Source organism: Equus quagga, chromosome 10 (genome assembly GCF_021613505.1).
Source record: "Equus quagga isolate Etosha38 chromosome 10, UCLA_HA_Equagga_1.0, whole genome shotgun sequence".
Classification (NCBI taxonomy): domain Eukaryota; kingdom Metazoa; phylum Chordata; class Mammalia; order Perissodactyla; family Equidae; genus Equus; species Equus quagga.
In genome coordinates this window covers 80674273-80689410 of record NC_060276.1, presented here as the reverse complement: position 1 = coordinate 80689410, position 15138 = coordinate 80674273, and the positions used below count along the sequence as shown (strand labels likewise).

At 45.1% G+C, this 15138-nt stretch overlaps 1 protein-coding gene and 1 non-coding gene across 2 annotated transcripts in view; both read right to left on the bottom strand.

Moving 5' to 3' along the window:
- Nucleotides 1-1861: 1861 nt before the first annotated feature.
- The window catches only part of MAGED2 (MAGE family member D2), a 160142-nt gene continuing 146865 nt past the window's right edge, over nt 1862-15138 (bottom strand). Inside the window, 8 exon segments of the mRNA XM_046673272.1 lie at nt 1862-1957; nt 2753-2814; nt 2817-2866; nt 10215-10277; nt 10691-10733; nt 10827-10906; nt 11618-11657; nt 11660-11708. Of these exon segments, the coding sequence (XP_046529228.1) occupies nt 1877-1957; nt 2753-2814; nt 2817-2866; nt 10215-10277; nt 10691-10733; nt 10827-10906; nt 11618-11657; nt 11660-11708 (468 nt within the window). The 3' untranslated portion in view covers nt 1862-1876.
- LOC124246243 (small nucleolar RNA SNORA11) lies at nt 3101-3234 on the bottom strand. Its single transcript, XR_006890447.1, has one exon. It is a non-coding gene; the product is annotated as a small nucleolar RNA SNORA11 (small nucleolar RNA).

Genomic DNA, 15138 nt, shown 5'->3' with positions numbered 1-15138 from the left:
ACAGATTTTTCATAGCATGTCAATCTCAGCTGGTAGTATCTGCTTAGACTGCTGCATAGACAAAGATTCCAGGGATGTACCTTGGCTCCATGGAAAGGACTGCTGTAATTTATTAGCGGTATCTGTAAACATGGGTAATAAGCCTGAAAAAAAAAACACCAAACAGTAACACATTTTGGCACCAAATATACTATTTTCTCATACTTCCTTCATTGTCCTCATTTCCCCACCTTGCCCTCCTGCCTTGGGGTTTCTTTAACATCTCCCAGATCTTATACCCACCCCCATGGGCCTTGGCTGTGGAAATGTTGTAATTATCTAAAACCTCACTAGCCATAGGAGAAGCTACAGGCACCAAGGCTGGTGGCTCCACCACCAAAGCCAGCACCGTTGCTCGGTCCATTGCCAAAGCCAGCACCACTGCTTGGTCCACAGCTGAAGCCAGCACTGGTGCTCAGTCCACTGCCGAAGCCAACAATAGAACTGGGTCCACCATTGAAGCTGGTGCTGGTGCTAGGTTCGCCAGTAAAGCCAGTGCTGGTGTTGGAACCACTGCCAAAGCCAATTATGGTGCTCATTCCTCCATTGAAGCTGGTGTTAGGCCCACCGCTAAAGCCATCACTGATGCTGAGGCCACCATTAAAACCAACACTGGGGCCAAGTGTGCTGCCAAAGCCAGCATTGGTGCCCAGTCTACCACCAAAGCCATCACCAGAAATCAGTCTGCCACCAAAGCCAGCGCTGGTGCTCAGTCCATCACCAAAGCCAGCACTGGTGCTCAGTCCACCACAAAGCCAGCACTGGTGCCTAGTCCACCACCAAAGCCAAGACTTGTGCTCAGTCCACCACCAAATCCAGCATTGGTGCTTAGCCCATTGCCAAAGCTGAAACCAGCACTGGTGCTGGGTCCATCACCAAAACTGGCACTGGTAGCACCACTAAAGCAGGTGCCAGTGCTAGGAGGGCCACCAAAGCAGATACTGGCACTGAGTGTGCCACCAAAGCTGGCACCAGAGCTGGGATAGCCTCCAAAGTAGACACTAGTGCTGAGTGTGCCACCAAAACCAGTGCTGGTGCTAAGTGCACCACTAAAGACTGCACTGGTGCTGAGTGCACTGCCAAAGCTGGTGCTGGTAATGAGTGTACCACTGAAGCCAGCAGTGGTGCTGAATGTGCCTCCAAAGCCAGAGCTAGCTCCACCAATGAAACTGGTACCGGTATTGAGCAGGCCACTGAAACTAGAACTGACCCCACCACCAAAGCTGGCAAGTGCACCACTAAAGACTGCACTGGTGCCGAGTGCACTGCCAAAGCTGGTGCTGGTAATGAGTGTACCACTGAAGCCAGCAGTGGTGCTGAATGTGCCTCCAAAGCCAGAGCTAGTTCCACCAATGAAACTGGTACTGGTATTGAGTAGGCCACTGAAACTAGAACTGACCCCACCACCAAAGCTGGCACTGGTACAAGGTATGCCACCAAAGCTAATGCTAGCTTCACTGCTGAAACTAGAGCTAGTACTGGCTGTACCACTGGAGCTACAGCTGGCTCCACCACTTAAACTAGTGCTAGTGCTGGGTGTGCCACCAAAAGAAATGCTGGCTGTACTACTGAAGCTGGCACTGCTGCTGGGTGTGCCACCAAAGTTAATGCCAGCTCTACCACCAAAGCCACCACTGGGGCTGGGCGCACTACTGAAGCTAATACTAGCACCATCAGTGAAGCTAGCCCTGATACTATCTCCTTGGCTGAAGTCGACGTTGGTGCTGGCATCTGCATTTTCTTGGGCTCCGGCCTGAATTTCAAATGAAAATCTGCTCCAGGACTGAGCATCATCACCTAACTCTTCCCTTGTTAGGCAGTCGATATCCATGTCATCCTAATTCCAGGGCCCAGCCACAGCTTCCTCTCCAATCCTCATTTGGGCTCTTGCCCAGTCCTTGGGGTCTTTCTTCTGCACCTGAAATGGAAACAATAATCATTATAAAGAAAATAACATTTGTAATTATGTATTAAGTACATACTATGGGCTTTATATAAAACTAATAGCAGTATTTTTTAAAATTCTTAGTTACTGGGGCTCTATCATGGGCCAGTCCTGAGATTTGATTTCAGCTCTGACAACTTAGGTGCTGAGTGACCTTGGACAAGTTACTTAACCTCACTAAGCCTAAGTGTCTTCATCTATAATATGGGAAATAAGAGAGTATGTTATGGGTTAAATGCTTTTGTTCCTCCTAAATTCATATGTTGAGGCACCAACCCCCACTGTGACTGTATTTAGAGATAGGGCCTAAATGGAGGTAAAGTTAAATGAGGTCATAATGGTGGGGCCCTGATCCAATAGGATTAGTGTCTTTATAAAAAGAAGCTCTCTCTCCACCATGTGAGGACAGAGCAAGAAGACATCGTGTGCAAGCCAGGAAGAGAGGCTTCACCAGAAACTGACCCTGCTGGACCTCGATCTTGAACTTCTAGCCTCCAGGAATGTGAGAAAATAAATTTTTGTTGTTTAAGCTGCCCAGTCTATGGTATTTTTGTTATGGCAGTCTGAGCAGACTAATACAAAGTAAGAAGAATGAATGAAACAATGTAAACTTTAAGTCCAGCAGCATTCTGGAACATAAATAAAGTTCCATAAATTTATATATGAAGTGCAGGCTGCTCTGTACCTGCCCATCCCTGCACATAGCCTGCTCCAGCCAGGGGCATCCCGTATCTTTAATACGCCAAGTCAGGGCAGCTCTCCTATTACCTTGCATGCAAACTTGAGGACTTTCGTCTTGCTAGTCTCATGATAGGAGCGCAAGCCCCAGAGAACTCGTATTCAGGTGGTCTGCTACTGGGAAGCCTCTTGTACTCCAGGTACCTTGGAGAAAGGAAATGAAACTTGCTTCTAACCAAGCAAACCTGTTGTCTAAGCACCGAGCACCAGGTGGCAGACTCCTCCAAACAAATACTAAACTCAGCTCCTTGAGAAAGATTTCCAAGACCTTCTTTCCCCAGACTCACTCCCAAACACAGTTCATGGTCTTGGCCTGCAATATTGAGCAATTTCCCACTGGCCCTGTGCAAAGCAGTCACTTGGTGCCAGAGGGGAGGCAAGTATAGGTCATGATGTCATGTCACAGGAAGGCCAAAGTATCCTGCCACCCGTGAGGAGTAAACCCAAGTTTCTGTTGGGTGTGTTTTAAACATAGGAGCCAGTCTTCAGGCACTCTGCTCTGAGCACACCGCATAGCAAGGGTCTTGTGTTTGGTCTGGCCCAGCCCTAGAATGGTCCACCCATGGGAATTGTGAACAGAACTCAGTTCTAGGGCACAGGATACCCATACTTCTAAAGCTAGTATAAGAAAAGGGCTGAAGGATCTTGTCAAGATGGCGGTGTGAGAGACATTGAACTCGCCTCCTCCCACAAACACAGCCAAGTTACAACAATTTTTGGAAAAATTACTCTGGATTGAAAACTGAAAACTGGATAAAAAGAACCCGCACAACAAGGGACAGTCCTGACGAAGGCAGAAGAGGCAGTAGTTCCTGCAAGAGAGGAAAAACCCACCTTTGGGAGCAGCAGAGATTCTCAACTGGCCAGGCGGGAGACACCCTAAGGTATGCAGTCCTCCCTGGAGGAGTTAGGTCCAGAGACGGGGCGATACTGCTATAAGCATACTTCAGATTCAGCCAAACTGAGACGGGGGTCTTACTGTCTGGCTTTGCTGGCTATTGACTGCAATGGGGACACCCCCAGAAAAGCTATCAGACAAAAGCAGAAAAGACCTGGGTCTTAAAGGGCCCACTCACTCATTGCAGCAACCTAAAATCACCAGAGAGAAGGCTGACAGTCCTTCAGTGAAACGAGACTCACCTGGTGGGCTCTGGGGGCATCTTGGTGAGAGGAGGCACCTCTCCAGAGACTGAGACATTGGTGGGGGCCATTGATCTGAGCTGGTCCAGGTGTGCTGACACGGACCCCCGTGGGTGCCACTGAGGTTCATCCCTTGGCCTCTTAGCCCAGGGGTCTGCCATGCCCACTAGAGCACAGATTGAATCCAGTTCAGCCAGGGCAGACAACCCGCCCTAGGGTCTGACCCCACCTAAGGGCAAGCTCTCAGGCTACTTTTCAGCCTGCATTGACTGTGTGCCTTGATCCTCTACAGGCATGCAAGGGTATCTGCCTCTGTGGGGCAGGGCCTGTGTGAGGACCAGGTGAAATGTGGGAAGCACTGGTGGAGAAGTGGGAGCCCCTGCAGTGTGGTGTCAGGGTATGCTCCAGGGGTTTGACAAGTGTGCATGACCAGGACTGTGTTGACAGTGTATGTGGTCCTGTGGGGGGTGAGGCTTATCAGTGGCAGAAGACAAATGCTTCACAAATAGCCATAAAAAGGATTGCCCCATCTTCCAAAGCCTGAAACAATTGAGGGCCCTCGGGCCTAGGGCCAGCCCCACTCAGCAGCACTCCTAAGAGAACTGACAACAGCCTTGTAGGCCTGAGGCCTATCACAACTGTACGCCCCTGAACCTAGCAACCGGCTATACTGGGTACCAACCCAAGTAAGAGGAAAACTGCAATAGGAGTGTGCTGATAGTCTTTGTAGCAAACAGTGCTGAGGCTCCCCAAACCGGATTTACAAACAGCTGGCCAGGGAAGGAAAGACTAGACTCCCTGGGTACCTGCAGTGGGAGCAACCCTGCCACAGCAGAAGAACACAAGTAGTGCACAAAGAGGTCACTCCTGGTTCTTATGGTCTGGTGATGAGAGGGAAGCACACTGCTGGGCCTCATAAGGCATCTCATACATAAGGCCACTCCTCCAACTTCAGAGGACATAGCCCACTCACCTAATACATAGAAATAAGCACAGAGAAAGAGGCAGAATGAGGAGACAAAGGAATACTTTCCAAGCAAGGGAACAGGACAAAACCCCAGAAAAAGGACTAAATGAAACAGAAACTAGTGACCTACTCGATAAAGAGTTCAAACAAAATATCATGAGGATGCGCACAGATATGGGGAGAAAGATGGATGAACAAAGTGAGCACATCAGCAGAGAACTGGAAGATATGAAAAAAACAGTCAGAAATGAAGAATACAATATTGGAAATGAGAAATTCACTAGAATTTAGCAGAGCAGAGGAAGCAGAAGAATGGATCAGTGAGCTAGACAAAAGACTAGAGGAAATCACCCAAGCAGAACAGAAAAGATAAAAAAGTATTAGACAGAATGAAAACAGTCTAAGGGAACTCTGGGACAATATCAAGGGTGCCAGTATTCAGATTATAGGTGTCCCAGAAGAAGAAGAGAGAGACAAAGGGGCAGAAAATTTATTTGTAGAAATAATAGATGAAAATTTTCCTAACCTGTGGAAGGAAACAGACATCCAAGTTCAGGAAGCACAGAGAGCTCCAAACAAGATAAGCCCAAAGAGGCCCACACCAAGACATATTATAATTAAAATGTCCAAAATTAAAGACAAAGAGAGAATCCTAAAAGCAGCAAGAGAAAGGCCACAAGTGACACATAAAGGGAAGCCCATCAGGCTATCAGCGGACTTCTTAGCTGAGACCCTACAGGCGAGAAGAGAATGGCACTATGTATTTAAAGTGCTAAAAGGAAAAAACCTACAGCCAAGAATACTCTGTCCATCAAGGTCATCATTGAGAATGGAAGGAGAGAGAACATGCTTCCCAGACAAGCAAAAATTAAAGGAGTTTATCAACAAGAAACCAGTTCTACGAGAAATGCTGAAGGGACTTATTTAAGTGGGAAAGCAATGACCACAAATAGAGATAAAAACATTATCAAAAAAACACAAAACAACAAAAACAAAAAACCAAGCAATAAAATCACTTGTAAGGTAAAAATATAGTAAAGGCAACAGATCAACTACCTGTGAAGATAATAGGAAGGTTAAAAGACAAATGTACTAAAGTCACCTATTTCAATGATAAGAGGGTAATGGATAGACACACACTAAAGATGAGACTATATATGGTTTGAAAAACATATAATGTGGGAGGAGGGGAGTGAAAAAGTAGAGCTTTTAGAAAAAGGTCAAGCTAAAGAGTCTATCAGCTCAATATAGACTGTTATATGCATAGTATATTAAATAGGATCCTCATGGTAATCACAAATCAGAAACCTATAACAAGCAAGAAAAAAAATCAGACAAAAGAAATCAAACATATTACTAAAGATAGCCATCAAACCACAAGGGAAGAGAGCAAGAGAAAAAGAAAGGAACAGAGAAGAACTACTAAAACACCCAGAAAAAAAAGTGACAAAATGGCAATAAATACATATTTATCAATACCTATTTTAAATGTCAATGGTCTAAATGCTCCAATCCAATGCCATAGGGTGGCCAATTGGATAAAAAAGGAAGACCCATGTATATGCTGCATACAAGAGACAAACTTCAGACCTAAAGACACTCAAACTGAAAGTGAAAGGATGGAAAAAGATGTTCCATGCAAATAGCAAGGAAAAGAAAGCAGGGGTAGCAATACATATATTAGACAAAATAGACTTTAAAACAAAAACTGTAACAAGAGACAAAGACGGGCACTATATAATGATAAAGGCAACAACCCAACAAGAAAATATAACACTTGTAAATATCTATGCACCCAACATAGGAGCACCTAAATATATAAAGCAATTATTAACAGACATAGGAAAAACAGACAGCAACACAATAATAGTAGGGGACTTTAACACTCCACTTTCACCAATGGATAGTTCATCCAATCAGAAGATCAATAAGGAAACACTGGCCTTAAAGGACACATTCGACCAGATGGACTTAGTAGATATATACAGAACATTCCAACCAAAAACCACAGAATACACATTCTTTTCAAATGCCCATAGAAAGTCTGCAGGAATGATCACATATTAGGCCACAAAACAAGTCTCAATAAATTTAAGAAGATCAAAATAATACCCTGCATCTTTTCTGACCACAAAGGTATGAAACTAGAAATCAACTACAGGAAGAAAACTAGAAGAGCCAAAAAAATGTGGAGATTAAACAAAATGCTACTGAAGAACAATTGGGTCAATGAAGAAATCAAAGAAGAAATCAAAAAATTCCTGGAGACAAATGAAAATGAAAACACAACATGCCAAAATCTGCGGAATGCAGCAAAAGCCGTTCTAAGAGGGAAGTTTACAGCAATTCAGGCCTTCCTCAACAAACAAGAATTAACAAAACCCTTAGCTAGACTCACTTTCTAGATTCACTTTGAGTGAAGGCTCAAATAAATAAAATCAGAAATGAAAGAGGAGAAATTACAACGGACACCTCAGAAATAGAAAAGATTATAAGAGAATACTATGAAAAGCTATATGCCAACAAATTGGATAATCTAGCAGAAATAGATAGATTCTTAGAAACATACAACCTTCCAAAACTGGACCAAGAAGAAGTAGAAAATTTGAATAGACCGATCACCAGTAAGGAGATCGAAACAGAAATCAAAAACCTCCCAAAAAATAAAAGTCCAGGACCAGATGGCTTCCCTGGTGAATTCTACAAAACATTCAAAGGAGATTTAATACCTATCCTTCTCAAACTCTTCTAAAAAATTGAAGAGGAGGAGAGGCTTCCTAATTCATTCTATGAAGCCAACATTATCCTGATACTGAAAACCAGACAAGGACAACACAAAAAAAGAAAATTACAGGTCAATATCACTGTTGAACATTGATGCAAAAATCCTCAAGAAAATACTAGCAAATCGAATACAGCAATACATTAAAAAGATCATACATCATGATCAAGTGGGTTTCATTCCAGGGATGCAGGGACGGTTCAACATCTGCAAACCTATCAACGTGATACACCACATTAACAAAATGAAGAATAAAAATCACATGATCATCTCAGTAGACAAAGAGAAAGCATTTGACAAGATACAGCATCCATTTATGATAAAAACTCTAAATAAAATGAGTATAGAAGGAAAATGCCTCAACATAATACAGGCCATATATGACAAACCCACAGCTAATATCATTCTCAGAGGAGAAAAACTGAAAGCTATCCCTCATAGAACAGGAAACAGACAAGGATGCCCACTGTTACCACTCTTATTTAACATGGTATTGGAAGTCCTCGCCAGAGAAATCAGGGAAGAAAAAGAAATAAATGGGATCCACATTGGAAAAGAAGAAGTGAAACTGTCACTCTTTGCAGATGACATGATTTTATATCTAGAAAACCCTAAAGATTCCACTAAAAAACCTTTAGAAACAATAAAGGAATACAGTCAAGTCACGGGATACAAAATCAACGTGCAAAAGGCGGTTACGTTTTTATACACTAACAACGAAGTAGCAGAAAGAGAAATTTAAGAATATTATCCCATTTACAATTGCAACAAAAAGAATAAAATACCTAGGAATAAATTTAACCAAAGAGGTGAAAGATCTGTACACCAAAAACTATAAAACATTGTTGAAAGAAATGAAGAAGACACAAAGAAATGGAACGCTGTTCTGTGCTCTTGGATTAGAAGAATTCACATAGTTAAAATGTCCATACTTCCTAAAGCAATCTATAGATTGAACGCAATCCCTACCAAAGTTCCAACAACATTTTTCACAGAAATAGAACAAAGAATCCTAAAATTTATATGGAACAACGAAAGACCCCAAATAGCCAAAGGATTCCTGAGAAAAAAGAACAAAGCTGGAGGGATCACACTCCCTGACTTCAAAATATACTACAAAGCCATAGTAACCAAAACAGCATGGTGCTGGCACAAAAACAGACACACAGATCAATGGAACAGAATTGAGAGCCCAGAAGTAAACCCACACATTTATGGACGGCTAATATTCGACAAGGGAGCCAAGAGCATACGATGGAGAAAGGAGAGTCTCTTCAATAAATGGTGTTGGCAAAACTGGACAGCCACATGCAAAAGAATGAAAGTAGACCATTCCCTTACACCATGCACAAAAATCAACTCAAAGTGGATTAAAGACTTGAACGTAAGACCCAAAACCGTGAAACTTCTAGAAAAAAACATATGCAGTATGCTCTTTGACATCGGTCTGAGCAGCATATTTTCAAGTCCCATGTCTGACCCTGCAAGGGAAACAAAAGAAAAACTGAACAAATGGGACTACATCAAACTAAAAAACTTCTGCACAGCAAAGGAAACCAGCAACAAAACAAAAAGACAACCTAACAATTGGGAGAAGATATTTTCAAACCATATATCAGATAATGGGTTAATATCCAACATATGCAAAGAACTCACACAGCTCAACCACAAAAAAACCCAACAATCCAATTAGAAAATGGGCAAAAGATCTGAACAGAGATTTCCCCAAAGAAGATATACGGATGGCCAACAGGCATATGAAAAGATGTTCAGCATCATTAGCTATCAGGGAAATGCAAATTAAAACTACAATGAGGTTATCACCTCACTCCAGTCACAATGGCTATAATTAACAAGACAGGAAACAACAAATGTTGGAGAGGATGGGGAGAGAAGGGAACCCTTGTTCACTGTTGATGGGAGTGCAAACTGGTGCAACCACTATGGAAAGCAGTATGGAGTTTCCTCAGAAAATTAAGAATAGATCTACCATATGATCTAGCTATCCCACTGCTGGGTATTTATCCAAAGAACTTGAAAACACAAAGGCATAAGGATACTTGCACCCCTATGTTCATTGCAGCATTATACACAATAGCCAAGACTTGGAAGCAACCCATCAAGGAACCAATGGATAAAGAAGATGTGGTATTTATACACGACGGACTGCTACTCAGCCGTAAGAAATGATGAAATCCAGCCATTTGTGACAACATGGATGGACCTTGAGGCTATTTTGCTGAGTGAAATAAGCCAGAGGGAGAAAGTCAAATACCATACGATCTCACTCACAAGTAAAGATAAAAACAATGACAAACAAACACATAGCATTGGAGATTGAATTGGTGGTTACCATAGGGGAAGGGGGGAGGAGGGCAACAGGGAGGGGTGATTAAGCTCACATGTAAGGGGATGGAGTATAATTAGTTTTTGGGTGGTGAACGTAATGTAATCTACACAGAATTCAAAATATATTATGATGTACATCCAAAAATACACAAATAAATGGGAAAAAAAGAAAAGGGCTGAGTAACTACTTTTAGAACCAGACCAGCACACCCAAAACACTTCAGGGCCTGACAAAGCCCCAAAACACCACTTACTTCTGCTTCGCAAACTCATCTGTGATGAGCGTCCTTACTTCCCCAAAGGGTGAGTGCCTCACCCTGACAACGGGAAAATTAATGAATGGGTAGATGTCAGAAGTTCCCAGATGAGGGCAGACGTATTCCCCTACGTGGAAGAAACCTCTCTAGCACATGAGACTATCTCAACGAAGCCAGGAAAAAGTGAACACATGGCCGCTAGAAACAAATGGTTGAGGCCGGTGGTTCTTTGTTAAAGATGCCCTGAAGGTCAATCTTATATCTCAGCTGAGAACAGACAGAGGGCATAGGTGAGACAGGGAGCAGAGAGTTCAGGACCATTTCCCCATCCACCAGGTCAGAACTCTGGGCCCTCTACCCAGTCCAGCACTCCCGCCCACTCCACCAGACCACTGGGCTGATGCAATCCTGAGACCATCCTCTCTTGCCAAAGGAGAACATGGACAGCAAGTGCAGAGAGAGCCCAATCATACCCAGGGCGCAGCCCCAACTTGTGCAGCACCTCCCAGATGACAGCTGCAAGGGGAGGCAAGAGGAGACAGGGACAGAAAATGAACACATGGAATTCTGACCATGGCCACCCATTCAGCTGTGCACCCAGCCACTCACCCTCACTGGACCGATTTCCATTCATGAAGATGATGCTAAGAAGCACCATGAGGAGACCTAGTTTGAGTGTGTCCTTGGTCCTAGGGGAATATTAGGACACAGAGAAGGTTTACATCCAGTAGCTATCTGCAAAAGACACACCAGCCAGCTTCAGTAGACTGGCCTCTCCAGATTCCTCAGATAAGGGAGACTTCTGCCCAGTCTATGCTTCAAGCTCTATGTGACCCTGGGCAAAGCACGTAGACTCTTGAGCCTCAGCCTCCTATTCAGTAGAATGGGAAAATCACATCCTCCCCTTCCTGGGTTGCCAAGAGAATGGAAGAATTCTCTCAACCTGGTACAACCCAGGCACTTAGTCAATGTGAGTCCCTTCTTTCTCTCCCACATCCCTCAGCCCCAAGAGAATTCTAGGCACAGAATTCTAGGTACTGATGCCCCTGCCCTTTGAGCATCATGATACACCCACACCAGAAAGCCCTCCCTTGAGAACCACTCAACCAAGGCTAGTAGGAAGAGACAAGCAACAACAGGTTGTCTGGGAAACTTCTAGAGAAACAGAAAACCTGACAGTAGGAATGCCCCACCTCAGGCTTCTATGCCTTTCAGCCAATCATAAATCAGGTACCACCATTGTGTGCAGGGCTCCAACTACAGTCGGGAGCTGCAACAGGAGCTTTATAGGCCGTCTTTCCTGGCTCTCTAAGGGGACGTGGGGAGAGAGAACAGGGATGGGGTAGTACCATGGAAAAGAGCAGAAGCCTCCCTCCCACCCCAGCCCTTTCCCAGCTTACATTCCCAGTACGCCGGCAGAGGATTCTTGAGTGCTGAGAGAATATACAAGCTACTTTGCTTATCAATTTCTTTCAGATTGACTTGAAACATCTGCCAAGTAAAACAATAGCCTATGAGATCACAAAATTCAGCTTAGGCATCAGTGAGCTTCCTGAGCATCCCACAGTTCCCCGTGTACCTAGGGGTGTGTGTGTGTGTGAGTGAAATCAGTGAGATAATGCATGTAAAGCACTTAGCTAAGTGGCCAGCACACAGCAAACAGGTAACAAATGTACTATTGTTATCAACATCATCTTCATGATTAGTGGGAACCTAGGGAGACAGAGAATGGGGAATGGAAGGGAGAGGTGAGCATCTGAAACACATTACAGGACGTGTCCAGCAGTGGACAGAAGCCGGAACTATGTCGGACAGCTTGGGTCCAAGCTGTGCTTTTACCCCTGACTTGCTCTGTGACCCTGGGCTAGTCTGTACTCCTCCCTGGGCCACCATATGCTCATCTGCACAGAGACGGGATTAGATGAGTGAGTCTCTGTGTTCCCCCAAGAAGGGACATGTACACCTTTGTTCAATTCAAGGCATCCCCATTGAGCCCATGCCCCAGAGCTGCCTCTTCACCTTCTCCAGAGCGTAGCTTGCTCGTTCAACGATCTCTGGGAAATATTCATCATATTCTTGGATGAAATCCTTCAGCATGTCTGCAGGAAAGCAGACGTGGGAGCAGCTGGGCTGAGCAGGGGCCACAGAGCAGCAGCCCTTTTGCCAGCCCTGTGGAGTCAGTACATTCTGAGTCCTGAACAGTGTTAATGGGAGGTGCCAGCTATGGCAGGGTGTGAGGAGGGCAGAGGAAGACATGTGAGACAATGAGGAGGCCATAAAGATAAATGGCTATCCTCAGGGCATGAGGGAAAAAGGAATGAAGAAGAGAGCTCAGGCAAGAGGATTGCTATGACTCTACCTGAGCACTTGATGGGGATCTCTGTCTCGTCCTTAACCAACAGGTATTTCACCAACTTATTTGCCCGGGAGAAGAGGAATACATGGGGAGATCTTAATAAGTTTACAGAAAACTTGAAAGGATCACAGAGAAGAGGACAGGTGAAGAAGAAAAGAGACTGGGCAGCACTGGATTCTTACCTTTTCTTGCAAAATGGCCGCATCTCGGGGTGGTGGAGGCCTCCAGCCCCACAGGATCCTCCTCTAATTACTGCCACCTCTCTCATCCCCTTTCAGATGTTTGGACTGCATCATCAGAAATAAGGAAGGTCCAGAGTCACCAGGTTAAAGAGATGACTCTGTCTCCTTACCCTGCCTCCTTCTGAAAGTCCCCTAAACCCTCCCTGTGTGGATCCTGACCTTACCATTGGCCACCCTGAGCCCTAAACTTGTCTTTCACTGTCTTCTAGGCAGGAGTTTAATTTCCCTACCAGGACAGAAGCAATGTAAGGGCAGGGCCTGGGGTTCCTTCTTTTCTTTTGGCCCTCATTGATTCTTCTGGCTGTACCCCTTGAACAAGTCACTTCATCTCTCTAGAACTCAGTTTTCTTATCTGTAAAACTGGAACAAATGATCCCTAGCTGGTAAGAGTTACTTTCAAAACATAAAGACATAACCTGTGTGATTGTACCCAAAACAAAGCCTGGCTCATGGTAACTACCGTGTAAATGCAAGTTGAGTTATATCCAGATTGTAGCGAAGTGTATGGCTGTCTTATTTCCCCATCAATTTGTGAACTGCCAGGGAGTTCTACATCACATTCTTCTCAGCATCTGTCACAGCCTATCTGAACATAGGGACTGGCTCAGAGTAAAAAGGCTCAGTAAACTTTTATAGAACACATGAACAAACTAGGAGGATAGGGATGGAAAAGAAGTGCAAAGTTAAGGATGGTGATGTCAGAGATCTCACCTTTCAGTTCCTCTTGACCCGGGTCCTGTTTGTGGGCTCCAGACTCAACTGAGCCAGGCAGTCATCTGCTAGGGCCTGGACATCAGCAAAACCTGAGTCTCAAGGGCACTTATGTTGGTCTGACAGATGCCCATCTTGACCTGGGCCCCTTGGTCAACAATTTGAGGCTGCCTTTCAACTGCCCGGCCCTTAGTGGCAGCCTTCTGAGCCCTGGACCCTCTCCTGACCCAGAGGGTGGCTGCTAGGCCTTGGTTTGTGACCATTTGAGTGGTAGGTGGGGCCTCACAGATCTCATAGGCAGAATTTGGGCCCTTATTGGCAGCCTTCTCGCCCTTGAATTTTGGGGGCCAGATCGTTATTGCTGAGGCCTCAATCTGCCTGGTAGCTGTCTCAGCAGACTTTGGGGTCTCTAGCAGCTCAGTATCAGTAGGTGCACCCTTAACATTTGCCTTTTTGGCTTTGGAGGCTTTCTTAGTTCGTATGGAGGCTGCTGTGGACTGGGTGTTGGCTATCTCATTGGCAATTTGGCCTTGGGTAGGAGCTATGTGGGTGATGGTTAGAACCAACGACATCTCAGTGGCAGTAGCTATGGCCTTATTGGCAGCCTTCTTAAACTTGGAAGCTTTCTTAGGCTTGGTATAGGCTATCAAGGCCTGGGAATTTGCTGATTCACTGGCAGCTGGAGCTTGGATAGTATGTGGGATGACTGGTAGGTTTAGGGCCTGCAAGGGTGACTTGATCTGTGTAGTGACACTCTCACTGCCAGCTGGAGATTGGGAGCTTTGGGCTACCTTAGCGGTAACTCTTTTTGTCTTGTTGGCTTTCTTAGGCTGAGCAGTGAAGAAGCCTGAGTTTTGGCTGTCTCAGTGGTAGCTGAAGCCTGGTTGATCTGGGGGATGATCGGCAGTTTTTAAACCTGCAAAGTTATTTTAAGTTTGTTCATGGTAATTGCATTGGCAGATGGAACTGGATGGGCAGCAGTTATGGTCTTAGTAATAGCCTTAACAGGAGCCTTCTTGGTTTTGCTTTTCTTTGGCTGGTTGGCAGCTGGTGGGTCCATGGCCAGGGGTTCCTTGGTTGCCGCAAAGAGGGTATGCATCAGCAAGACACTGTCCTCTTCTGTGGTTTCTGCCTGGACATCTGGAGGGAAGTGAAGCCCTAGGCTCCCAGGGGGAGGCAGAGGGCTCTACACACTTAGGATTATGATCTGCTGAGCCATCTGGCCTCCCTACAGCCCACCCTTTCCAGAAGGCCTCCCGTTACTCTGAGCAATGATCGATTGAAGGGGAGGGTGAGGGAAGAGGAAGGGAGGAGGAGACAGAGTAGGGTAGGTTTTCCTCTCCTCCTCCTCTCCCATGCAGGGGAGGAGTGAGACAGGTTAGGCAGGGAATTACCCAACTACAGAGTGGTAGAGGAATCAAGAGTAGTAAGTGAACTCAGGACGGGGTAGATGGCCTGGCAGGAATGCAGAGAGGCCTCACCTGGAACGCAGGCATTCTATAACCGTATTCACTTTTCCTATCCATTTTTCTGAGAGGCAGAGTAACAGCTGAGCCTGAGAGGAAGGGGCCTGAGTTAAGGGAGAATGACAGGGAGGAGGAGATTCATTAGA